Consider the following 24,257-nt stretch of genomic DNA (forward strand, 5'->3'; position numbering starts at 1 on the left):
GATGGGATGTGGGTCCATCCATCCATGCATCCATCTATCCCCACCAAGTCGCCCCAGGGAGACAGGACATGGGTTGCTCCATCCCTCCATCCCCAGGCACTGGGATATGGGTCCATCCACCCATGCATCCATCCATCCCCACCGAGTCACCCCTGGGCGATGGGACATGGGTTGGTCCATCCCTCCCTCCCCAGCAGGCAATGGGACCAGAGGTTTGGGATGCAGGAACCGGAGGTCGGGGGCTGCTCTCCCAAATCCCACCCAAGCACATCCCGATCCGCTCGGATACCAAAGCCAGCGCTGCTTAGTTAAAAGGTTTTATTTAACTTTTTAATTTGAGGTAAAATACTTTGTGTATTTTCTCTTTCAACTTCCATAACAAAATACAGAGCTATCGGATACCCCTGGAAAAAAATATGTATATTATACATATATTTCTCTAACATTACATCATATATATATAATATATAGATGCCAACTTTGTGTGGTTTTGACTTGTTTTGAAGACTTTCTAGAAAGTGGAACGTCCAAAGGCACTGCACAACGGAGGGGATGGGGACAACTTTACACTGGTTTGTACAGAGAGACCCGCGCTGGCTCCGCGGCCCCGTCCGCTCATCCCTGCGCATCCCAGCCAAAGCATCAGGAGAAGGGATTGAACCCAACCAAACCCCATCGACCCCCCCCAAAATGTTCTATTTATGAATAGTTTCTCCTTAAAAACACTCTAAAACCCCTCCCCTCCCCCCCCCCAAGAAAATCATAGTTTGAAGTCTTTAAACAATTCTGATTATTTTCAACCCCAAAGAGAAATAAATCCATTATTATCAATGCTGGGCCGGAGCCCAAGCCAGGATCCCAAAGACACAACAAAAAGAGCAACAACAACAACAGAAAATGACTGGAAACCCCCAAAATAAACCAGAATTATGGAATAAATAAAGGCAGGGACAAGGGAGCGCCGGGGGAGCCGCGCTGGGTTAATGCTTCCGCAGAGGGGCTCTTCCTCCTCCTCCTCCTCCTCTGGATCCGGGGGGTCCAGCAGCGGTGGCCCCGCTTCGGGGCTCATTGGAGCTTCATTCAGTTCAGCCCTGGCGGCTCCCGTTGATCCTTAATTCCCCCCCATCCATGAAATCTCGGCGTCCGGCTCCTTGTCCTATTCCAAGTCTCTTGGTTTTTTGTTATCCTACAGCTTCTCTAGGACTAAACAAAGCAAAAATGGTTTAAACAGGAACATGCTCCGGAGTCATTCCTACAGGTGGACGTGGAGATCCCAACCCCTGCGCGGGGACCGCTTGGAATCTTTTGGCACATCGGAATAAGAGAAAGAAAACGCTTCCATTCTGAATTTCACCTCCATTTCTCAGCACTCCCCCAGCATCCCCCCCCCCCCCCCCCCCCAGCCCAGGCAAGGCCAAGTCCGCTCGGGAGCACCCTGAGCCGGTGGGGACCATGGGCAGGGGTGGGTTGGGTGCCCCCCCCACCCCGTCAAAGCAGAGCCCATCACTGGTCCATTGTCCTGAGAACCTGAGTCCTGTATCCCTGAACGCGGAGCTCCCGGTTTGCAGTGCAATGGCTATGAAGAGAACAACCCCCCCCCCAAAGCACCCCCCTCCCCAAAGCCCCCCCCCAAAACCGATTACAAACTCTTTAAAGCCAAACAACAGTTCAACTGAATTCCTTTCTGTGGGTTTCTTATGGAATATTTTGGGATCGGCTCCTCCCCGAACGGCTCCGGCGCTTGGGCACCGGGGGGGTGGGGGGGACGATGTGCATTAACTCATGGGAAAGGCCTCGTGTTTTCATATTCCTGAGTTCACTCCCTGAGCCCCTCTCCAGGGCCGGAGCGAGGGGCTCCTTCCCCTCTTTTTCCTCCTCTCCAGGAGATAAATCCAGGTGCCGGGGGGGATGCGGAGCTCGCCGGGATAATGCTCCCGCTCCGGGTACCACAACCGGCGTCTGGCTCCGCTGAGGCTCAAGCGGCCCCATCCAAGAGCGTTTCCAACTCATCCCGCACTCGCACGAGCTTCCTCCTCCAAGAATTCCCAAGTCCTGGGCCGGGGGGATCTGCCCGCACAGGCCGCTCGCCTACGGCCGGGTGAATAACCGGCTGCGTGCGGCTCTAACCCTGCGGACATCGGCTGTTCCCAAGCTCCTTTCAAGGAATCCTTTGGGATTCGTGGAGACAAGCGCAGGCCTGGGTGGAAGCCGGTGCTTCAGTTACTCAGCCTAAGGAAAGCTGCGTAGGGAAATAGCAGGTTTATAGCAAAAATACAGCGAGATTTACACCGTGGGCACGGGCTCGGCTCCGGCGCGCACCGCGCTCTCCCTTGCTCCGATCCCAAATCCCAGCCTTGGCCAAACGCATCCGGCTCCTGTCCATAGACCCTGCTCGCAGAAAGCGTAGTTAAGGCATGAGTCAAAGTGATATGGGGAACCAAACAAAGGGAATAAGAGTTAACAAAGCTCCTGTCATTCCTTCTCCATGAACTCACCGCAATCATTCCAGCGTTAATCTCCCAACTCCACCCATACAATTAGGGGGAAAAACAAAAAACCCTAGGATACATGTTAATGCGTATATTAAAGGCATTAGGTTATTCCTTTTTCCCACCCCATTCCCTTCCCTGAAAGATTATTTTCTGTTAACATTTTCCTCATGGCTTCTGCAGTATTCCAGAAAGGCGAAAAGGACGGCGCCTGCATCCCGAGATCCGCTTGTCGGGAATGCAGCTCCTTTTCCAGCAGCGACTTCCCCACTCCTGTCTTTCCCCCACCTTCCCCGCTCCGCAGCCGGTGCAATATTCCCTAATCCCCCTCCCCAAAACCACAGCTGGCTTGCGAGGCTGGCGCACGGCACGTCTGGAGCGGGCAGGAATCCTCTCCCACCATCGCACCCGGCTCCGGGTATATATAGGGATAGAGATACGGATATAAAAAGGGAATTAAGATGAATCTGGAGATTCCTGCTTCTATAAATACCAGAGCACAGAGAAAAGAGACCGTGGCCGGAGCTCCTCCAGCCCGGCGGAGGCCGCAGCCCCGCTGGAGTTCATGCAAGGTCCGAAGCTCGTGCCCGAGGGCCCCCGGCTTCCCTCGCCTCTCCCGCTCGGAGCGAGCCATAAACCGCGCCTCACCTGCAGTCCAACAAGGAAAACAAAGAACCCCCCCCCCCCAGGTTCTAGAATGACCCAAACCAGGCGTAGCCCCAGCCCCCCGCCCGCCCCCCGCGCTCTGCAACCTTGCTACATAAATACACGGCCGGTTCCAGCGCTCGGCTCCGCTTTAGGTGTCGGAGGCGGCGGCCGCGGGGCCCGCGCCGAGGTGCGGGGTGCCCAGCGCCCCGGTCCAGTGCATGCGGCCGTTGTGGCGCTCCTCGGGGCCCTCCTGGCGGTCCCCGTTCCAGCGGCGCTTGAGACGCAGCTTTGGGGGCATCAGAGCATCCTCCCGCTTCTCCTGCGCGCCCGCGTCGCCGCCCGCCTCACGCGGGGGCTTCTCCGCGCTGCTCTCGCCTTGCTCCGGGGGCTCTTCGGCCGCGGCGGGGGGCGGCGGGGCCGGGTGCCACGATGGGGCTGCCGGCCTGGCAAACACGGGCCCCTTCTCCTCCGCCAGCGCGCTGGGGCCCTCCTCTCTGTCGCTCTTGTCTTTCCCCTTCGCCGGGGGCTCCTCAGGCTCTGCCTCCTTGTCCATCGCCGGCTCCACCTTGACCCTGGGGGGAGCAGGAGGGACCTGCGGGGCCGGCGGCTCCTCGGCACTTTCCAGTCTCTCTCTGTTTTTGCGCCCCACGGGGGGAGGCTGCAGCTTGATGGGGAACTGGGGCTGCTCCTCCAGGGGCATTTGGCACTGTAGTGGTGGCACCATGAGCGGGTAGCGGGGGAAAGTCCGCGGGCTCAGGTGGTAGTTGAAGACAGAGCAGGCCTGGGAGTGCAGGTAGTGTTTCATCTCCTCGGGGTTGAAAGAGAAGCAGCTGCTACCTGTGAAGGGGCTGAGCCCCGGAGAAGGGCTGTAGGAGAACAGGGTGGGAGTCAGGGATAACGCCGGAGAGATGGGAACGTTGAGGACCCCCCCGCGCCCAGGCAGAGGGGACACAGCGAAGGGGCTGTGAGGATCCGGATAGATCCCGGGCCTGGTGAAGAGCGGGAGCATGATGTCGGGCTTGCGCTTCTGGTGGTTGACGCTCCCGGCGCCCACGGCGTTGCGGGAGCCCATGAGATCCACCCCGCGGCGCCAATCCGAGGAGCCATCCTCCAGCTCCGGCAGGTCCGGCTTCCTCTCGCCGCCGTCCCCCAGCACTTCGGGGTTGGACGGCACCAAGGAGCCCCCGGAGAAGCGGCTGGGCTGGGCATCTTCGGTGGGAGAGTGGCTGTCGAGTGGTGGGAAGTGGAAGCGGGACGAGGCCGTGGGGACAGGAGGAGCGCTCTGCGGCACGACGCCTGCGACAGGGAAGGGCAAGGAGAGAGCAAGGGAAAGAGTTAAGGGCGAGGAGGGAGTTAAGTCCCAGCTGAGGAGCTGCTTTGCGGGCTGCACCCGCAGGCGGTTGGAAGGGTAACACACAAACACCATCAACAAGGCAGCGGAGAAGGGGCCAGGACGTGCTTTTCCCATCTGCTCCCTGCCCTGCACTGCTCCAGCCCCCTCTGCCCTGCTCAGAACCGCGCCGCTGCTGAGGGGAACCGGCTCCCGTCCGCCCCGGCTGAGGGTTTGTGACCCCCGGGTGCCACCGAAGTCACTTCCCCTTTCAGAGCCCTCCCCGGCACCGGGTGGCAGCAGCGCGTTAGAGCAATCTGGGAAACCTCAGGCGCTCGGGGCTGACTCAAAAGTCCCTGATTTAGGCTTTGCTGGGGAGCTCTTCCTGCCACCGCTGCTGCCAGCTCTCGCTGGCTCCTCTTCCCCCAGCGCAGCTCCAGCTCGCTCGTGCCACAGCAAGCCACGTCAAGGCAAACTTCTCACCTCCCCGGCTCGCCCGCTGCTTCTCCTCTCCCTTCCAAAGCAGAGGCGAGAGCAGAAACTCGACTGCAGTGCCCCAAAAACAGGTTTGTTATCCCAGCCCCCATCCCCAGCCAGAAGGGAAGAAAACAGGTTGTAATTAGACAAGTGCATTCCAGTTCTCCAAACTTCTTTTTTTAAATGCATGCCCCAGAGATAGGAGGGAGTGGCTGCAAACAGGGAAAAGGAACAGCACTGAGCAATATTGAGCTGGAACTGCCCAGACTCGTTGCTGCAAGTAATTATAGATCTGCAGCTCAGCTTCATATACTACATCTTTACACCCCCGTGCTTTGGCTGAGGCCTCCTGGCGAGCACATTTCCTTCTCCCCGCTGCCATGAAGGTGAAGCACAACGCCTTGATGAGTGTTTCTCTTCTCCCAAGCCCTGCGTTTGGGGTTGGTGTCTGCTTAGAAGACAATGCCTTGAAAGCACCGGCCCTGCAGGGACTCCCCAGGGCTGGGGAGGGCCGTGGGGAGCTCCAAGTGCCAAGAGCACGGTGGGAGGCAGGAGCCGCACGAGCACGGGGAGGAGAGAAGCTCTTGCCCACACGTAACCTGCTCTGCTCAGCCGCGGGCTTTCAGAGGCAACTTTCAATGCTCACTTTCCCCTTTGCTCTCCCTGTGAGACGGAGCTTCAAGGCATCCCCTGGGGCACTGTTCTGGAGGTGAGAACCAAGCACAAGAGGGTTCAGGCGCCTCTGCTTTGCTGGGGAGAGGTTGTCTTGGGCCTTGTGGTGAGTTCCAGATGGGGCTCTTTGGATGGAGCCAACAGCCACTGATGTCTCTGGATGTGAGGTGGCCACAGATCACCCCAGCTGTACAAATCCAGCTATGGAGGAGCTCAGCTCCATCGAGGAGCCTCCAAGAAACCTGGAGAGGGGCTTTGGCCAAGGGCCTGTAGGGACAGGCCAAGGGGAATGGCTTTAACCTGCCCGAGGGGAGATTGAGATGAGCTCTGAGGCAGAAGCTCTTCCCTGTGAGGGTGCTGAGGCGCTGGCACAGGGTGCCCAGAGGAGCTGTGGCTGCCCCATCCCTGGCAGTGCTCAAGGCCAGGTTGGACACAGGGGCTTAGAGCATCCTGCTCCAGTGGAAGGGGTCCCTGCCTGTGGCATGGATTGGAAGTGAACGATCTTTAAGGTCCATTCCAACCCAAACCATTCCATGATCCCATGATTCTATGAAAAAGGGTCTTGCAAACAAAGGACCCTCTCCCAGACAGACCACAGCAGCGCTGCTGACTTGGGGACAAAGCCAGAGTGAGCTCCTGTTCCTGGCAAGAGACTCAAAGGCCTTTCAGGAGGAGAAGGGAACAATTATGCTCCATTCCCAAAGCCGTTTTCGCTCTCCTGCTCTGCTCTGCCGCAGGCAGCAGCCAGGAATACCTGTGATTTTAGTCAACCCCGGGCGAGTCCCTGCTCTGCTCTGGCAACTGCTCTGTGCTGGCTACGGTGTCCCTGTCAGCTCCAGCTGGGAAGGTGGGAAAGAGAAGTCCCTTTGGCTTGCAAAGGAGCAGAACGAGCTCTGCAGAAGCAGGGAGGAGAGCAAACTGCTGTAAGCTGTGAACTCGCTGATAGTGCTCCCTCCCCGTGCACCTCTAAGCTCCTTGTCGAGAAGGGTCACATTTATATGGCACCATAAACTTGGGTTACAAGCATGTGAGTGAGGCCAGGGCCCTGCCACAGGGCTAAACCCCCCTTATCCCAAGGACACCCACCCTCCACCAAAGCAAAGCAAACCCTTGGCACCCATAAAGCTCCAAGAGGCAACCCAAATGCCTCCAAATCACCCCCAAATATGACCACAGCTCCATCTGTAACAACGCCAAGGGAAAGAGTGCTCCAGATAAGGCTTTATCAAGGGCCAGCCATGCCAACCGCAGCCACGCTGATTGCTCCAGTGGGCTTCCAAGCACAGGAGATGACTGATGGGGATCAGCCCCGGCCCCCCCGCCCCACTTACCATTAGGCCGAATGTTAATGAAGGGGTAGTTGGGCATCACCAGCTTGTTGAAGTTGAACTTGTAGGTGAACCTTTTGCCTTTTGTCTTGTGGAGAATCCTCTTGTTGTAATAGTATCTGTGAAGGAGAGTTAAAGGGATCAATCAAAGCGGGGATCCAGTTAAAGGCCTCGCTTCTTTCAGGGCCATCAATATCCTCCTCTGATGTACCTGAAGCTGCCCCTGAATTTGATGTTATTAATCCAAGGCACCATCAGTCGAGTGGGAATTTTCCAGCCACCACCCACTCCTGCACAACACATTCTTCAGCAGGAGCCTTCAAACCACCTCACCAGGCATCATGTTCCACAGAACACGTGGGGAGGGTGAAATCCTCAGGAGAGGTGAAAGCTGAACAGGCCAAGCCTGGGCACGTTCTCACCCCTGTCCTAACCAGGACCAGAGCCATGGGCTGCAGGGTCTCTACAAGCATCCCACTGGCGCTACCTCCCCGTTTCCACTTGTGTAAGGGTCCCCCCCAGCCCTGTGCCTGCCAAGGAATGCTCCGGGATATGGAGCAGGAAGGGGAAATCAGGTGAAGCTGTGCTCAGACTCCAAACCTGGAAGAGGAGAGCGTGCACCCAAGCTGGGCTGCAACGCAACTCAGGAGCTGTGTGAAAGGGATCAAATTATGCTGCCAGCCTCAGACCTGGGGCTCCTTTGTGCCATCAAAGCCCAGGGTATCCTGACACTGCTCCCTTCTGCTCACCCTTTGGATTACAAACATTCCATGGCCTTCACAGGCAGTGCTGGGCTGCAGGGGGCAGGGTATGGGAGCCTCTGGGATCACCAGCTCCCTTCCTCCCCTCCAGAGCTCGGAGGCAGCGGGTGTAATCCCCACCACAGCCTCCTCCCCACTTACACCACCACTGTTTGTCCTCAGCCTCCTCCTCCTGGTATCCAAACAAAGGTGTTACACAGGGATCATCCTGGGTTTAGGAGGCTCAGGTACACGGTGGGCCTGTTGCCACAGTACCACCAAGCACGGCAGAGCCACCTCCAAGTGGAGACCTGCCCCTGACGCCACCCTCAGCACCAGGATGCCAGGACACGAGGAGGGCTGGAAGCTGGAGCCTGTTTTCCACCCCCAGCACCAATTACGGCCTCGGTGCTGTTCAATTTATTGTTTCCTTCCTGTTCCAGAACCCGAGTCTTGTGTTTGCTGCCGTGTTTGTCTTTGGCAGCTCCACCCAGGAGGTATCAGAGGGCGTAAGGCAGCGAAGTCCATGTCATGGACTGATAATGCCCGGAGCTGTCAGGAACCCAGCCTCAAAACCCTGGGATACTTCAGGAACCCGGGGTAGTTTTCCACTGTGTTCACATCAGAGAGTGGGAAAACCAAACACCACTGAGGAAGGGGCTAAAGGAAACCGGGTGAAGCTGCACTGGAGGCTTTGGAGTGTGAAGTGAGGAATGCTCAGACAAGGGGACACTGGGGGGGGGTGTCCTGTCACCTAGGCTTGGGAAACACCCATTCCAAGCCCTGGCCTTGGGAATGGCTCTGCCTCACACAGGTTTAGTGTCAAAGAGGCGAGTACCAAGGATACTGGAAAGGGGAATTGCTTTCTCTGAGCAGTCCCCTCGATGGGGTGAGAGTGGAGCAACACCTCGGGTCTCCTCCCACAGCCCCATTGCTAGGGAAGCTGAGAAAAGGGAAAAGCTTCCTGGAAGGAAAGCATCCAGGTGATGACAACCCAAAACCAGGGTGTGGATCCACAGCACCCGCAGGAGGTGATGCGGTGAACTCTACTCCTCTGCTCCTACACCACGCACGGGGGGTCCACCCCATCCCCAAAACGGGATGCAAACCTCCCAGAACCACAAGGGATGGAACAGCTACAGCCAGTTGTCCAAGCGAGGATGGAGGGAGAGCACGGTGCAGCCCTATGGAATGGGTTGGGTTGCAAGGGACCTTAAAGCTCATCCAGCTCGAGGGGCACCTTCCACAGCCCAGGTTGCTCCAAGCCTCATCCTGGAGCACTTCCAGGGCTCGGGAAGCCGCTGCTCACCTCAGCGCCCGGCTCAGTTTGTCGTAGTTCATCTGGGGTTTGCATTTCCTGCGCCCCCAGAGCCGGGCCACCTCGTCAGGGTCCTTGATGACGAACTCCCCGTACTCGCCCTGCTGCCAGGCGATGACGTGGCGGAATTCCTCCTTCTGCAGCAGCTCCAGGATGAAATGCCAGAGCTGGATCTGCCGGGAGCCGGGGCTGGACTCGGTCTTGTAAGCCCACTCTGGGAAATGATAACCTTGGAAAGGAGCAAAACACAGAACAAGAAACCCAGTGAGACAGCACTGGCAGCTCCCAACCACCGAGTCCCACCATGGATTCATCAGGTTTCCTCCCGGGGGAGACCATGGAGCAGCGCTGGGGTTGTAATTCCATTTCACTTCCATTCCATTTTATTCAACTCCATTAAATATCCAGTGTGGAAGCAGAGAAAGCCGCCTCTCCTACTTGAGCTGCTCATTTCCCAACTCCTTCTAGCCCCCTCTCCTCAGAGAATCCCCCAACACCGCCAACAAATGATAAAACCAAAAGGGAAGCAGCCAAAAGGAGCCCAGAAGCTCCAATTTAAACTCCAGGTGGCTGGAATACTGCAAAGGATCCCGATGTGGGCTTTTGGCACGCAGGGGGGTGAGGGCAGACAGATCCCAGCAGCTCCAGCTCCCCCGATTCCAGCCTGCTCCAGACTCCACCGCACCGGCAGATGTTTGTGAGCGGCTGCCAAGTCCGGCTTTCCCAGAGGAGTTTCCCAGCACAAGCACTAACGCCAGGATCGGGGTAGGGATTTTCCCCACCCCCCATCCCCCCCCCCCCCTTTCCCTTCTTTCCTCTCTTTACAACTCCTCGTAGCCACAATTCCAGGCTCCGGCAGCGTGGCAGAAGTCGCATCGTGCTCCAACGCCACCCACCAGCCCTCTGGCAAGCTGCGACGGAGGCAAAAGCAGGCACGAGCCGCAGCATTCCGGGGGGGCTCCACCTTCCCCATCCCAAATCCTCACGACTAAAACACCTCCGGGAAGATTCATTTGCATTTCCAACCCGGCTCTCCTCAAACCTCGCCGACGTCTGAGCGGCTTTTGCCCACGGCCGGGAGCTTTTGGGAGAGGTGGAATTAATCCCTCCTGAGCTGCTTTATCCCGGGAAAAGGATTCCCATCAGGGCTGGAACAACTCAGCCTTTACACTTCCTTACCTCCTCCTCCTTCTGGCTTATCCACAATGCTGCAGCCCGCTTTCATTTTCTCCCTCCTGCTGACTGCGGAACACAAGGAAAGCGGCATCAGCCACAGCCGTGGAATTTCGTCACCTCCAGCCTCTTCCCTGGGCTCTCCCTGACCGTCATCATTCCCAACCGGCTTCCCACCGGTGTTTAAGCCCAGCCAGGGAGCGGGACGTGGGGCCGGCAGACAGACGGAACAAGCCAAACACAGTTGGTCTCCTGTTACCAGACGGGTTCCGCTGCCAAAATACACACGCCAGGGACCAGGGAGGGGAATGGGATGGGAAGGGGCGGGGGGGGGGGGAAATCCCGGCTCCCGACCCCCTTCCCAGCCAGCACATCTGATTCCAATCGCTTCCAGGGGCCGCGGCGCGAGGAACCTGCCAGCGCCGCGGGAACCGCCTGCTTCCCCCACCGAAAACAACGGGAAAACCGGATCCCGACGGGATCGCGGAGCCCCCCCCCCCCCCACCCCGGGGCTCGGGGCCCAGACCCGGCTCCTCCTTGAACGTTCAAAGCATGTAAATGGCGGCGGGAGGAGCCCCGGCGCCGCCGCGGCGGCCGGGCCCGCGCTGCCGGGCTCCCGTTACAGCCCCGCCGCCCCCTGCGCCGGCCTGCCCCGGCCTGCCCGCCGCGCCCGCCCCTGCCCCGGGCGGAGCGGCACGGCCCCGCCGCCGCCTCCCGTCACCGCCAGCACCCCCGGGACCGCTCGCCCGCACCGGCCCCCTCCAAAGCGACCGGGTACCGGGGGGTCCCCCCCTCTCCGAGCCGGTAACCGGGACCTCCCCGGTACCCGCCTCCGGGGCTCCACCCCCAGCACCGCGGCCTCCCCCTCCCGGTTACCGGCGGTCCCGTCCCCCCCCCTCCTCCGGTAACAGCTCCCCCCCCCGCCCAGGCCTCCCGGGCAACCGGTGCCAGGCTCCGCGGCGGGACCGACCCCGGGGGGGGGGGGCCGGTGCGGGACCCACCTGCGGGCGGGGCCGGGTCCGGAGGGGTGCGGGGGGGGGAGGGGTCGGTGCGGGCCCCGGTTCGGTACCGATGGGGGGGGGGGGTGCGCGCGCTCTCGCCTCGCTGCTGCCGCCGCCGCCGCCTCCCCCGCACGGCCACCGGAACCGGAACCGCCGCCGCCACCGCCCACACGCTTCCGGGCACGCGCGCGCGCACTTCCGCTTCCGGCACAGGCCCAGCCCTCCCACACCCCCCCCCCCCCCCTTCGCCTTCCCCGGCGGGAGCGCGCACGCACGGGCCCGCCCCCGCCCCGCGACGGGAGGAGGAGAGGGACAAACCGCGGCGGAACGCGGAGGGAGCGCGGGGCCGGGGCCCCCCGTGCTGCGTCCGGATGTGCGGGGATCGAGCTAGACAGGGATCCGGATGTGCGGGCATCCTGGTATATAGGGGTCCAGATGTGCAGGGATCCTGGTATATAGGGGTCCAGATGTGCAGGGATCCTGGTATATAGGGGTCCAGATGTGCAGGGATCCTGGTATATAGGGGTCCAGATGTGCAGGGATCCAGATGTGCGGGGATTCTGGTAGTCAGGGATCCAGATGTGCAAGGATCATGGTATACAGGGATGCAGGTGTGCAGGGATCCTGCTATATGAGGGTCCAGCTGTGCAGGGGCCCCACTTGACTGGGATCCATCCGTGCAGGGATGTTCCTGCATGGGGATGCAGCTATATAGGGATCCAGCTGTGCAGGTGTATGACCGTACCAGTACCCAGCTGTGGAGGGATCCAGCTGTGCAGGTGTATGACTGTAACATGATCTAGCTGTGTGTGGATCCAGCTGTGCAGGTGTCTGACTGTATCAGCATCCAGCTGTGTGTGGATCCAGCTGTGCAGGTGTATGACTGTAACACGATCCAGCTGTGTGTGGATCCAGCTGTGCAGCTGTATGACTGTGTCAGCATCCAGCTGTGCATGTGTATGACTGTAACAGGATCCAGCTGTGTGTGGATCCAGCTGTGCAGATCCAGCCCTGTGTGGGCCAGGCTGTACAGGGATGAGGCTGCATGGGGGGACCTGGCCATGGAGGCAGCATTCTGGGGTGGGGGGGGTGTTTTGACACCCACACGTGTCCAACCCCCATCACCCAGACACACACACCCCCCCCCCCGGGGCACCCCCATCAATGCACCCCCATTTGCCTTCACCTGCCTTTATTGAAGGGGATGAAGGGGGCCTGGGGGGCACCCCCTGTCCCCCACCGGACCAGGATGGAGCCCCCCAAGCATGGACAAGGCGCTCAGCGGCCGTGCTGGGCTGTGGCAGCCCGGCCTCCTGCCCGCACCTCGCTGTAGATGGTGATGGGGTGCTCGTGATGCTGGGGGGCAGAAAACGGGGAACCCCTGGATCAGGTCATTGGGACATGTAGGGGGATGAATCCGGCACCGGCATCACCGTGTGAGGAGCCAGGAGCCAAACCCAGCCCCGTGCATCCAACCTCACCCATTGCAGGGGCTTTGTCCTCTGGATCTTGGCGTACGATGGCTCCGGTGGAGCATCCTCGCTGGAGATGGGAACAAGGGCAGCTACGGGGAGAGGAAAGGGCAGGGATGAGCCAAGGAGAGCTGGGATGCAGGGAAAAGGGGATGGATCCAACCTGGTCCAGGAGCAGGAAGAGCCCCAGCGAAGGGAAAAATCAGATCCCTCTTTCCCAGCTTTGTTTGCCCTGGCAGCGCCCACCTCCCCTCACTGCTTCCCTCTTCCTCCTCTTCCTCCTCTTCCTCCACAGCCAAGCGATGCCGAGCAGGATTCCCATGATCCCGACCACTGCTATGAGCCACTTCCACCACCACCATGCCCCTATGGGGGGACACGTGGTGGGTGCCAGCACCCGGACGTGGGGCAGCGGGTGCTGGGGTGGGATTTACCCTGCGGCCGGCACAGGGTATCCATGTGGATGGAGATGCTCCGCTCCTCGATGGGGTTCCGGGCCACGCAGGAGTAGCTGGAGTTGAAGGCGCTGGAGGGCAGGGCCAGGCACAGCATGTGGCTGCCCCCACAGAGCCAGCCCCACGCCGGCCCCATAGCGCTGCTGAGCTGCCAGGACACCTCAGCACCACTGCCCGCTGGCACCCAGCACCGCAGGGTGAGGTTGCACCCATGGGTGCTGATGGAGAGCTGCTGCCGCTGGATCTCTGGCACCGGCACCGGCTCTGGGTGGGGGACGAAGAGACCATGGCTGGGGCCACCATGGCTGGGGCACAGGGAGGGGATGTGGAGATGGGGGTGCAGAGGATGTGGAAGTGGGGGTGCAGGGGATGTGGAAAGGGGGGTACAGGGGATGGGGAGATGGGGGTGCAGGGGATGTGGAGATGGAGGTACAGGGAGGGGATGCAGAGACGGGGGTGGAGGGGATGTGGAGATGGGGGCGCAGGGAGGGGATGCGGAGATGGGGGTTGTTTAATCATCAACCCAGGAGTATCCCCGTGACAGGTGCAGAGCAGCAGGAGCAGCGCCTGCTCCTGTTTACACTGCGCGTGCAGATTGGGTTCATTGCCTCTCCCCAGGCAGGTTGGTTCCATGCTGGGTATAAACCCTCACCCACCGTAGATGGAGAGGTTGAAGAACTGATCCTCCACTATCGCCGGGTGCAGCTTGATGCGGGCCCCATAGATGCCACTGTCACCGCGCTGCAGCGCCGCGATCCTCAGCCCCGTCTGGTTGAACATCTCCAGCCGGTCCTTGAACCGGTCCTTGGGGTCCGAGCGCTCGAAGCCACCGGGGCCCAGCTCTGCCACTTGGATGGTGGCCCCGGTGCCGGCCGAGAAGCTCCACTCGATCTCCTTCACCGTCCTGTTGGGGGGCAGAGCCGGGGAGAGCAGCACCGACCCCCCCAGGACACCGTTCACCTGCCGGGGCTGGGTCCGGGCTTGGCCAGACAGGAGCTCTGTGGACAAGGAAGAGTCACCATGGGGACGTGATGGGGATGTGATGGGGACAGAAAGACCCCCAGGGAGAGGTCTCTTTACAGGGGTGTGAAGCAGCATCTCCCTGCCCTGGTCTCCTCTCCACTGACCGGTCCCAATCTGTGCTGGGGACTGATGTCCCCCCCATAAGACCCTGCATCCCACTGGAGCCGCCTCCTGTTCCAGCAGGGAAGGACGGATGCTGGGCTCAGAGAAAAGCTCCATGTCCTTCACCTTCCTGGGGGGAACAGCACTGACACCCCCCCCACCCACCCACCCCGGACACCCTTCATTGGGCAGAGCTTGGCCTGGATGGGGTTGGGATCATGTGGAGGGTGGAGATCCCCAGAACCCCCCTTGTCCTGTGCACAACCCCCAACAGAGCCCATGAGCATTGTGATCCACTCAGTCCCCATCGCCTCTTCTCAGCATCCCCGCAGCCGGGTACCGCACTGGGTGCTCCGGTGCCTCCCCAACATCACCCCACATTGACCCTGTGTCACCCACACTGCGCCTGGTGACAGAGCTTCACAGGGAGGACGGGGATGTTCCCCCCATCACAGGGCTCAAACTGGGGCAGGTTTGGGCTTAAACTGGCCCTGCAGGTCCCAGTGGGGACAGGGACCCCCACTGGGGGCTGTGGGAGTCAGCGCTGAGCACTTGGGGTGCATCCCCCCTGGTTTAGCACTGAGGATGGGGCTCAGCCTGCCCTGGGTGGGGGATGGACGGGCGGACCGAAGCCACAGCCCACCCCGCACCCTGCTCACAGCCTGCTCGCCTCGGAGCCGCTTTGGTTTGCAGAGAGGAAGGTGAGAGCAGGGGGGCGGCGCCGGGGCCACCGAACCACAGCAGCAGCAGCAGCAGCGTTGGGGCTCGTCACCCCATGGACCCCCCTGTGCACGGGGTCTGCTGCCCCCGGGAGCTGGGATCCCCTATGGGGGCTGTGTGATGCTGAGCGTGGGGATGGGTGCGGGGTGCTCATTGCATCCATTGAGCGTATCCCAGGTGCCCCCGTGGCTGCAGGGTGCAAACCCTGATCCCATGCAGCTCCCAGAGACGCGGCTCCCTCCAGCCTCCCTCTTGCTCCTTGCACTCAGGGAAGATCCATCGCGATCCACCAGGATCCATCACCCTCTGAACTCCATCTCCCCTTTGCCAGCGGTGCCTTGGCTGAGCCGGAGCATCCATGGAGCAGAAGAAGGAGCCCCCGCCCCAGCCCCAGCCCCAGCAGGCACCATTTATGCTGTACCCATACCCAGGGCTGATTTATGCCAGCACTAAACCTCTGTGCGTTGATTTATGCCGAGGAGGGACCGCTGAGCCGTGCCCTTCATCACTTCCCCCATCAGCTACAAGGAAGCAGCTCCAAAGAGGAATCATCGCTCTCCTTCACAGAGGAGAGCCCTGTTCCCACCCTTAGCATCTGACCTGGAACCATAGAACCGGGCTGGAAAAGGCGTTCAGGACCGAAGCCCCACGTTCTCTGGCCCCAGCTCATCCGCTCTCCCCCACTGCTGCCTCAGTGGGGGTCACTGAGAGAGGGGGTTTGCAGAGCAACGGGGGTCACAAGCGCTGGGGTATCCATGGAACCCTCCCAGCCCCGCTGCCGTCCCCTACCTGCCAGCACGGGGACCGTGAGGACCACGAGGACCGTGATGCGGGAACGGGGACCACAGGGCCACGTCCCCATCGCTCCGGAGCCCTGAGCCCAGCTCTGTGCTGGGAGGAGGAGGAGGGACCATGCAAATGCACCCACAGAGAGCAGCTCCCTCCAGGGGAGCGGTGGGGCGAGGGCAGCCCATGACGGGCTGGCCACGGGGGAGCTCTTCCTGCTGCGGCAGCGGGGAGAGCTCGTCCCAGAGCCCCCCGCCTGGTCCCAAAGCCTCCAATGCTGCTCCCCAAAGCCCTCAAGGTGGTTTCTAAACCCTCAAGCTCCAAAGCCTCGAGCCCAGCTCTTTATACTGGGCTGGAGAAGGGAACATGCAAAGGTCCTCACATAGAGGATCACACCTCCCCATTGCAGCGGTGGGGTGAGGACACCATGGGGACACCACCGAGACCCAGCCAGAATGGCCTGCCCGGGATGGGGGCTCTTCTTTCTGCTGCAGCAAGGGGATAGGGCTGGTCCCAATGCCCTCAACTGGTCCCAGTGCCCTCAGCTGGTCCTAAAGCCTCCAAGCTGGTCCCAAAGCCAGTCCCAAAGCACCGTTAGTGTTCGCAGGATCTCTGGAGCCCATCTATCTGTCTGCTCTGGGGTTGGGTGTCCATAAGGACATGGCACCGCTGCCATTCCGAAAGGGAAGCAGGTTTGGTGGGTCAGGGATGCAGCTTGCACAGCCCCGGGATGGATGCTTCTATATCGGCTCCATGTGTGGATGCACAGAGACTGGCGTGCACAAGTGTACACATGCATGTACGGGTGTGCACATACATGTACACGTGTGCACATACCTGTACACACACGTGTGCTCCATGTCAGGTCCTGGCTGTGATCTCATGACATTTATTAGCTCTGTGACAGGAGGGGACAGGAGGGGACGGGGGGGACAGGAGGTGCTGGACACACAGGCAGTGACACCCCCTCCGTCGTGGCAGTGCATGGCCCTCACCGGTGACAGCTACAGGGGGAGAATAGGGGTGCTCCCCGATGCATGGGTCCCTTCCGCATCCTTCTGCATCCCCACCGATGGGGACCTGCATGGGATGGGGCTGGGGGCCACCCCATGTGTCCCTATGGCACATCCATCCCATGTGGGCACCACCTCAGAGAGGGTCCCAGTGAGGCCCCGGGGGTGCTGGTGGCGGGTGGGGGGACACGGGGGTCACCCTGACCCTGCAGCACCGAGCTGAGCCCCTGCCCCCCCCAGTGCCCCAGCCCCGGCCAAGTGTGGCAGCAGATGGGAGGTGAAATCTGGGCTTCCTCCATCCCAATCCCAGAGCACCCCAGGACATCTCGAAGCATCCTGGAACATCCAGAGGCATCCCGGAGCATCCCAGAGCATCTCAGGACATCCTGGAGCATCCCAGAGTGCCCTGAAGCATTCTGGGCATCCCAGGACATCCAGGGACATCTCAGGTCATCCTGGAGCATCCCAGGGCTTCCAGAGATATCCTGGAGCATCCTGGTGCAGCCTGGAGAATCCCAGAGCATCCCGGGTCATCCTGGAGCACCCCAGAGCATCCTGGGGCATCCTGGGGCACCCCAGAGCATCCTGGAGCACCCTGGAGCATCCAGAGCATCCCAGAGCCACAGACTGTCCCCCAGCTTCACCACCACCACATCCCTGCCTCGGTCCAGGATCCCACTCCACGAACAGTCTTGGAGAGCATCAGACAAGGAGGTTGGAGAGAAACTGGAGTGGGGGGGACGGGACACATGTCCGTCTGTCTGTCTGTCCCCCCCGGAGCCAAGACGGAGGGTTCGGATTTGGCACACGACACACGGCACAGCCCTTCCGGAATTCCCGATGCTCCGGCTCTGCGGGTGCTGTGGGACAGAATGGAGATGGATGGAGCCTGGGGGAGGGGGGGGTCCCACACGCAGACCCCCCCGCCGTCCCCAGCACTGTCCCCTTTGGGTACCTTTGGGTCTATGTCACCTCCTCGCCCGTGTCCCCTGGTGCCCGCTGGAGCTGCTCTTGCTCTGTGGTCACCGGCGCCTTCTGCTCTGCACTTGGCTCCTCGTCATTCCTGGCGGGACTCGGGCCCTGCAGCAGGAATGGGGGGGCTGAGAAGGGTCCCAGGGGAGCTTTGTGGGATGCTCTGCACCCATGGGTGTCCCGTGCAGATGGGGACACAGTGTGGCCATGACCTGGTGTGACTGGGACACCCCCAGCATGGCCATGAGCTGGTGTGACTGGAACATCCAGTATGGCATTGACCTGGTGTGACTGGGACCCCTGGTATGGCCATGAGCTGGTGTGACTGGGACCCCAGTATGCCCATGAGCTGGTGTGACTGGAACATCCAGTATGGCATTGACCTGGTGTGACTGGGACCCCTGGTATGGCCATGAGCTGGTGTGACTGGGACCCCAGTATGCCCATGACCTGGTGTGACTGGGACACCCCCAGTATGGCCATGACCTGGTGTGACTGGGACACCCCCAGTATGGCCATGACCTGGTGTGACTGGGACACCCCCAGTATGGCCATGACCTGGTGTGACTGGGACATCCAGTATGGCATTGACCTGGTGTGACTGGGACCCCAGTATGGCCATGACCTGCTGTGACTGGGACATCCAGTATGGCATTGACCTGGTGTGACAGGGACCCCAGTATGGCCATGACCTGCTGTGACTGGGACCCCAGTATGACCATGACCTGGTGTGACTGGAACATCCAGTATGGCATTGACCTGGTGTGACAGGGACCCCAGTATGGCCATGACCTGGTGTGACTGGGACCCCAGTATGCCCATGACCTGGTGTGACTGGGACCCCAGTATGGCCATGACCTGGTGTGACTGGGACCCCAGCATGACCATGACCTGGTGTGACTGGAACCCCAGTATGACCAAGACCGGGTGTGACTGGGACCCCACTATAGCCATGACCTGGTGTGACTGGGACCCCAGTATGGTCATGACCTGGTGTGACTGGGGCCCCAGTATGACCATGACCTGGTGTGACTGGAACCCCAGCATGACCATGACCTGGTGTGACTGGAACCCCAGTATGACCAAGACCGGGTGTGACTGGGACCCCAGTATGACTATGACCTGCTGTGACTGGGACCACTGGTATGGCATTGACCTGGTGTGAAAGGGACCCCATTATGGCCATGACCTGGTGTGACTGGGACCCCAGTATGCCCATGACCTGGTGTGACAGGAACTCCCCCCAGCATGGCCATGACCTGGTGTGACTGGGACCCCCGGTATGGCCATGACCTGCTGTGACTGGAACCCCCCCAGCATAGCCATGACCTGGTGTGACTGGGACATCCAGTATGGCATTGACCTGGTGTGACTGGAACCCCAGTATGACCAAGACCGTGTGTGACTGGGACCCCACTATAGCCATGACCTGGTGTGACTGGGACACCCCCAGTATGGCCATGATCTGGTGTGACTGGGACCCCAGTATGACCAAGATGGGGTGTGACTGGGACCCCACTATAGCCATGACCTGGTGTGACTGGGACCCCAGTATGACCATGACCTGCTGTGACTGGGACCACTGGTATGGCATTGACCTGGTGTGACAGGGACCCCATTATGGCCATGACCTGGTGTGACTGGGACCCCAGTATGCCCATGACCTGGTGTGACAGGAACTCCCCCCAGCATGGCCATGACCTGGTGTGACTGGGACCCCCGGTATGGCCATGACCTGCTGTGACTGGGACATCCAGTATGGCATTGTCCTGGTGTGACTGGGACTCCAGTATGGCCATGACCTGGTGTGACTGGGACATCCAGTATGGTATTGACCTGGTGTGACTGGGACCCCAGTATGGCCACAACCCCCAGTGTGTTTCCATGACTCCAGTGTGGCTGGGACCCCCATCGTCCCGATGTCCCCCATTGTCCCCATGCCCCCCGTGTGCCCTGCCCATGCCCCGGTACCGGGCCCCCCCCCAGCCCCTCCCGGGGCCTCACCTGGTCATTACCTTCCGGGGGACTCCTGCGCTCGGTCCCGGTGCCCGGGGGCTCGGGGGGGGGCTCCTCCGCGGGCGCCGTGTGGGAAGCGGCTGCAGGGAGCAGGATATGGGATAACGGGATACGGGAATCTGGGAATCACCCATCCCGTGCCCCCCCCCCCCCCCCCCCCCCCCCGCTGTTTTATGCTGGGGGCATCACTTACCCTGCTCTGCCGCCTTGTCGCTGTTAACCCGCCAGCACCAGAAGGCGCCCCCCATGCTCAGCGCCAGCAGGATGAGGGTCAGGACGATGTAGCCCGACTTGGAGAACCCCGATTGTCCCCCTGCGGGGGGCAGAGAGCTGCGCTGAGCCGGGGTCCGCAGGGGGGGGACGGGACGGGACGGGAGGGGACACCCGGTCCGGTGCCGGCCGCTCCGCGGGGCTCGGGGCTCACCTCCCGCCTGGCAAATCGCGCCCAGGTCGAAGAGCACGACCCGGCGGTCCGCGGGGTTGCTGACGGTGCACGCCAGGGTCCCGTTGGTGGCGGCGGGCGGCAGCCACAGCCGCAGCGTGGTCCCGTCCGGGGAGAGCTGGTGCCGCTCCGAGCTCCGCTCCCACTCGATGTTGTCCTGCTTCCAAGTGACGTTAACGGCGCCTTTCCCGGAGCCCTGGCACTGCAGAGTCACGTTGCACCATTCCAAGGTGCTGGCCAGGAGCTGGCTGCGGGTGCGGGGGCTCGGCACCGACTCTGTGCCGGGTACAAGCAATGGATCAGGTCGGGAATTCCCCATCCTGCCCTTCCCCGTGTTCCCAATGGGGCACAGACCCAGCGTGGGGAGCCAGGAATTGGCCTTGTGATGAGCTCGAGGTGCTGCAGGCAAAGGTAGGGACACTGGGGTACCCCATCATTGCCCCGTGCCTCAGTTTCCCTGCCTTCGTGCTCACACTGAGGACGTTCTGCTTCTGCCCCCCCTCGCCCTCACCCTCACCCACCGTAGATGGAGAGGTTGAAGAACTGATCCTCCACCATCGCCGGGTGCAGCTTGATACGAGCCCCATAGACGCCGCTGTCGCCGCGCTGCAGCGCCGCGATCCTCAGCCCCGTCTGGTTGAACATCTCCAGCCGGTCCTTGAACCGGTCCTTGGGGTCTGGGCGCTCGAAGCCACCGGGGCCCAGCTCTGCCACTTGGATGGTGGCCCCGGTGCCGGCCGAGAAGCTCCACTCGATCTCCTTCACCGTCCTGTTGGGGGGCAGAGCCGGGAAGAGCAGCACCGACCCCCCCAGGACACCGTTCACCTGCCGGGGCTGGGTCCGGGCTTGGCCAAACAGGAGCTCTGTGGACGAGGCACAAAGTCACAGCGGGGACGTGATGGGGACAGCACAGGGACAGCAGGGACAAGACGGGGACACAGCAGGAACACGTTTGGGGAAGGGTCTCTTTACAGGGGTGTGAAGCAGCATCTCCCTGCCCTGGTCTCCTCTCCGCCGGCCGGTCCCAATCTGTGCTGGGGACTGATGTCCCCCCCAAAAGACCCTGTATCCCGCCGGAGCCACCTCCTGTTCCAGCAGGGAAGGAAAGATGCTGGGCTTGGATTCTGCTCACTAAAGAATACAAAGCATCTACAGGTTCAGAGGTGGGTGCTCCATCTGAACGAAGCATCTACAGGTTCAGATGGGGGTGCTCCATCCGTGCCCCGGCTGCGGCCGGGCTCTCACCAGAACAACGCTCCAAGAGAGTCTGGGAGGAATTCCCAGGCAGCAAACCCGCATTGTCCGTGTTAACGCGCGCCTCGGCCACGATCCCTGCGGAAGATCGACACGGGTTAAAGCAATGGGGGGCTCTGGGGGTCCTTGGAGGGATGGAGCCACCTCCGAGGGGCAGGACTAGAGTGGCTTCAGGCAGTTCTTCCCTGTGAGGGTGCTGAGGCGCTGGCACAGGGTGCCCGGAGCTGTGGCTGCCCCATCCCTGGCAGTGCTCAAGGCCAGGTTGGACATAGGGACTTGGAGCAAGCTGCTCCAGTGGAAGGGGTCCCTGCCTGTGGTAGGGGTTGGAACTGGATGAGCTTTAAGGTCCCTTCACACCCAAACTGTTCCATGATTCCCGTGGGGGTTTCAGCCCATCTGAGCCTCCACCGTGGGGTGTTTTTGGCAGCATCCTCAGCTCTGCAGCATCTCGGCATCACCTCCCTCGCTCCTGCAGCTCCCACCTACCCACAAGCTGTCTCCTCTGCCGGCCCCGGCCCCCGCGGCCCCCCACTCCCCTCTGCTGCCAGGATGACATCCTCCTCTTCTCCCTCTCCTTATCCCATCCATGGGATATGCACTTTTCCATCACGGATGCCCAGCCATCGGGATGGATGATGAGGTCAGGGCAAGCCGTGTTGCCCCCATCCCGCTGGATCCAGGTTTAGGGGTCCCACATCCCCCCCGTTCACCCCCCATCACCTCCCCACCCGCAGGAGGCTGAAGCAGATGTGCCTGGATATGAAAGCAGATTAAATGCAGACTCTGAGTGTTGCCTTTGTATAACCACCCCCCAGCACGTTCCAAGCTGCCTCTTTGCTTTAGGAGAAGCAGTGCTCCACATCGCTGGAGCTTTTGTTGTCCTGATCCCGCTTATCCCCGGGTCGATCCCGCTTCTTCCAGCCAAATCCTAAACCCAGCCGAATCCCTGGCACGTCCCTGGGTGATCTCAAAGTTTTGGGGTCCCATGAAGCCTCTGGCCAAGCCTGGAGGGAGGATGCTGAGCCCATGCATGGGAATGGGCAAAAGGGACACTGGGGGTCCTGAGCATCAGGTTTGGGGTCTTTGTGGGAACGGGAGGGGGCAGGATTGGCATACGGGAGCTGGCGGGGGGGGTGAGGGGGGCTGCAGAAGCTCATTGGGCTTCTTATGGAAGATGCTCTTTGCCCACCCCTCGCCACAGCCGTGCCAAGGCGGGAGGTGCTGCTGCCTCTCTGTCCATCAACCTCCCTTGAGGGTGCTGCCCATCGTGTTTAAACAGAGGCTGCTCATCCAGGCAGCAGAACAGGGAGAGGACAGGCAGAGAACAGGGAGAACACAGGCGGAGTACAGGCAGCAGAACACGCAGCAGAACACGCAGCAGAACAGCAGAGCACAGGCAGAGCACAGGGAGAGCACAGGGAGAGCACAAGGAGAGCACAGGCAGCCGAACGGCAGAGCACAGGCAGAGCACAAGCAGCAGAACGACAGAGCACAGGCAGCAGAACACGCAGCAGCTGGAGGAAATTCCGGCTGGGAATTGCTGGCCGGGACCAGGGCATCCTCCTCTCGCCTCATCCTGTTTACCCCGGGATTCCGGGAAGCCGAGGCTCCGCTGCCGACCCTGCGCCAGCATCCGGCGGGCGGGTGGGATGTCAGCACCTCGCTGCATCCCGCTGCGCTCAGCACCCGGATTACTCCAACACAGTCTCCATTAAACCTTAAAGCCAGGGCTACGTGACTGATTCCAGCCCGGGGTCCATCACCACGACCTCAGGTTTTGCTCGTCCTCATCCCCCGCTCCCTTCTGACATCCAATAAATTGGATCCAAAAAAGCAGCTGGAAAACTCCCAAACGCCGTTAACGGCCCATTTCCCATGGAGCTGGGTCGGAGGTTTGGCATCAGCAGCGCAGGGCTGGCACCTTGTGCCACATCCCTCCCGCCCCAGGGCTGCTGACAGCTCGTCTTGCTCCTCAAGCTAATTACTCGCTAGGAAGATAAACCCCCCTGCGCTAATCTGCCCGCAGTATTAGATGCTTTCTGTAGGAATCAGAGGTTTTATGGGAATTATTAAAAGTGTGGATTAGCACGCTGGGAATTAAGGGGATTCCTCGCTCCTGCTTTATGTAAGGAGGAGGAGACACGGCCCTGCGGGGGTTAAAGGGCTCTGTGGGGTGACAGCGGCCCCATGGCTTGAAGCCACGTTAGAGGTGAGGGAACGGAGCCCGGGGGGATGGAGCCGGCGGGGGGCCGCGGCCGCTCGCTCCGTTAAAGCTGGACCCGCATTCCAGGAACCATCCGGGTCCTGGGATGGTCGGGATGGGCTGCAGCGGCAGGGAGCAGCAGGATGAGGTCCGCATCCCTGCCCGCAGCCCGCCCCGTGCCGCGCTGCTCCCATGGGATGAGGACGCGGTGCCCACCAAGCCCCGCACTCACCTGGCCCGAGGCCGAGCAGCGCCAGGAGCAGCGAGGGCAGCCGCGCTTTGCTCCGGGCCAATTCCCGCTCCATTCCTCCTCCTCCTCGGCTCCCGGTGCGGCTCCGTCGGCAGAGGCAGAAGCAGAGACGGGGAGGAGCAAAGCCGCTACAACCCGTAGGAAGCCCAAGCGCATCGCGGGGCACAGCCGGCTAATTAATAATTAGCTCGCCATAATTAAGTGGCCGGGGGTGGCATCCGCACTGATGAGGATGCTCAGCGGGGGCTGCCGGTGACCCCCCTCGTTATCCGGGTTCAGTACCCGGATTAACGACACAGCCCTGCCAGGTCACCCGCCGGCCCTGGGGAGCTCGTTGGAAAGGGGCTTCCCAAAGTTAAGAGCATTTTCCCTT

The 24,257-nt window shown here is 61.0% G+C and overlaps 3 protein-coding genes across 8 annotated transcripts; all 3 read right to left on the reverse strand.

Annotated features, from left to right (window-relative positions):
- Window positions 1-301: 301 nt before the first annotated feature.
- ETV3 (ETS variant transcription factor 3) lies at window positions 302-11,337 on the reverse strand. 2 transcript variants are annotated; one of them, XM_065660353.1, is made up of 5 exons: window positions 11,177-11,337; window positions 10,182-10,244; window positions 8,994-9,231; window positions 6,948-7,063; window positions 302-1,203 (listed from the first exon to the last, which is right to left on the reverse strand). In XM_065660353.1, the coding sequence occupies exons 2-5, from the start codon at window positions 10,225-10,227 to the stop codon at window positions 1,187-1,189; spliced, it is 417 nt and encodes a 138-aa protein (XP_065516425.1). In that variant the 5' UTR covers window positions 10,228-10,244; window positions 11,177-11,337; the 3' UTR covers window positions 302-1,186. The 2 variants fall into 2 exon arrangements, with proteins under 2 accessions (XP_065516425.1, XP_065516423.1); XM_065660351.1 differs by having other exon boundaries at window positions 302-4,433; window positions 11,177-11,332.
- Window positions 11,338-12,351: 1,014 nt separating this feature from the next.
- Window positions 12,352-15,838, reverse strand: LOC136004135 (signaling lymphocytic activation molecule-like). 3 transcript variants are annotated; one of them, XM_065660359.1, is made up of 6 exons: window positions 15,738-15,838; window positions 13,760-14,101; window positions 13,083-13,367; window positions 12,895-13,014; window positions 12,658-12,740; window positions 12,352-12,532 (listed from the first exon to the last, which is right to left on the reverse strand). In XM_065660359.1, exons 1-6 carry the CDS (start codon window positions 15,808-15,810, stop codon window positions 12,455-12,457), a joined length of 981 nt encoding a protein of 326 aa, XP_065516431.1. In that variant the 5' UTR covers window positions 15,811-15,838; the 3' UTR covers window positions 12,352-12,454. The 3 variants fall into 3 exon arrangements, with proteins under 3 accessions (XP_065516431.1, XP_065516430.1, XP_065516432.1); XM_065660358.1 differs by having other exon boundaries at window positions 12,352-12,740; XM_065660360.1 differs by lacking the exon at window positions 12,895-13,014 and having other exon boundaries at window positions 12,352-12,740.
- A 769-nt stretch (window positions 15,839-16,607) lies between these two features.
- On the reverse strand, window positions 16,608-24,257 carry LOC136004134 (SLAM family member 8-like). 3 transcript variants are annotated; one of them, XM_065660354.1, is made up of 8 exons: window positions 23,867-24,249; window positions 21,423-21,509; window positions 20,699-21,040; window positions 20,160-20,453; window positions 19,929-20,048; window positions 19,724-19,815; window positions 17,703-17,827; window positions 16,608-17,607 (listed from the first exon to the last, which is right to left on the reverse strand). In XM_065660354.1, the coding sequence occupies exons 1-7, from the start codon at window positions 23,937-23,939 to the stop codon at window positions 17,711-17,713; spliced, it is 1,125 nt and encodes a 374-aa protein (XP_065516426.1). In that variant the 5' UTR covers window positions 23,940-24,249; the 3' UTR covers window positions 16,608-17,607; window positions 17,703-17,710. The 3 variants fall into 3 exon arrangements, with proteins under 3 accessions (XP_065516426.1, XP_065516427.1, XP_065516428.1); XM_065660355.1 differs by lacking the exon at window positions 21,423-21,509 and having other exon boundaries at window positions 23,867-24,245; XM_065660356.1 differs by lacking the exon at window positions 16,608-17,607 and having other exon boundaries at window positions 17,712-17,827; window positions 19,735-19,815; window positions 23,867-24,257.

The sequence above is a fragment of the Lathamus discolor genome, chromosome 24 (assembly GCF_037157495.1).
Source record: "Lathamus discolor isolate bLatDis1 chromosome 24, bLatDis1.hap1, whole genome shotgun sequence".
Classification (NCBI taxonomy): Eukaryota; Metazoa; Chordata; class Aves; order Psittaciformes; family Psittacidae; genus Lathamus; species Lathamus discolor.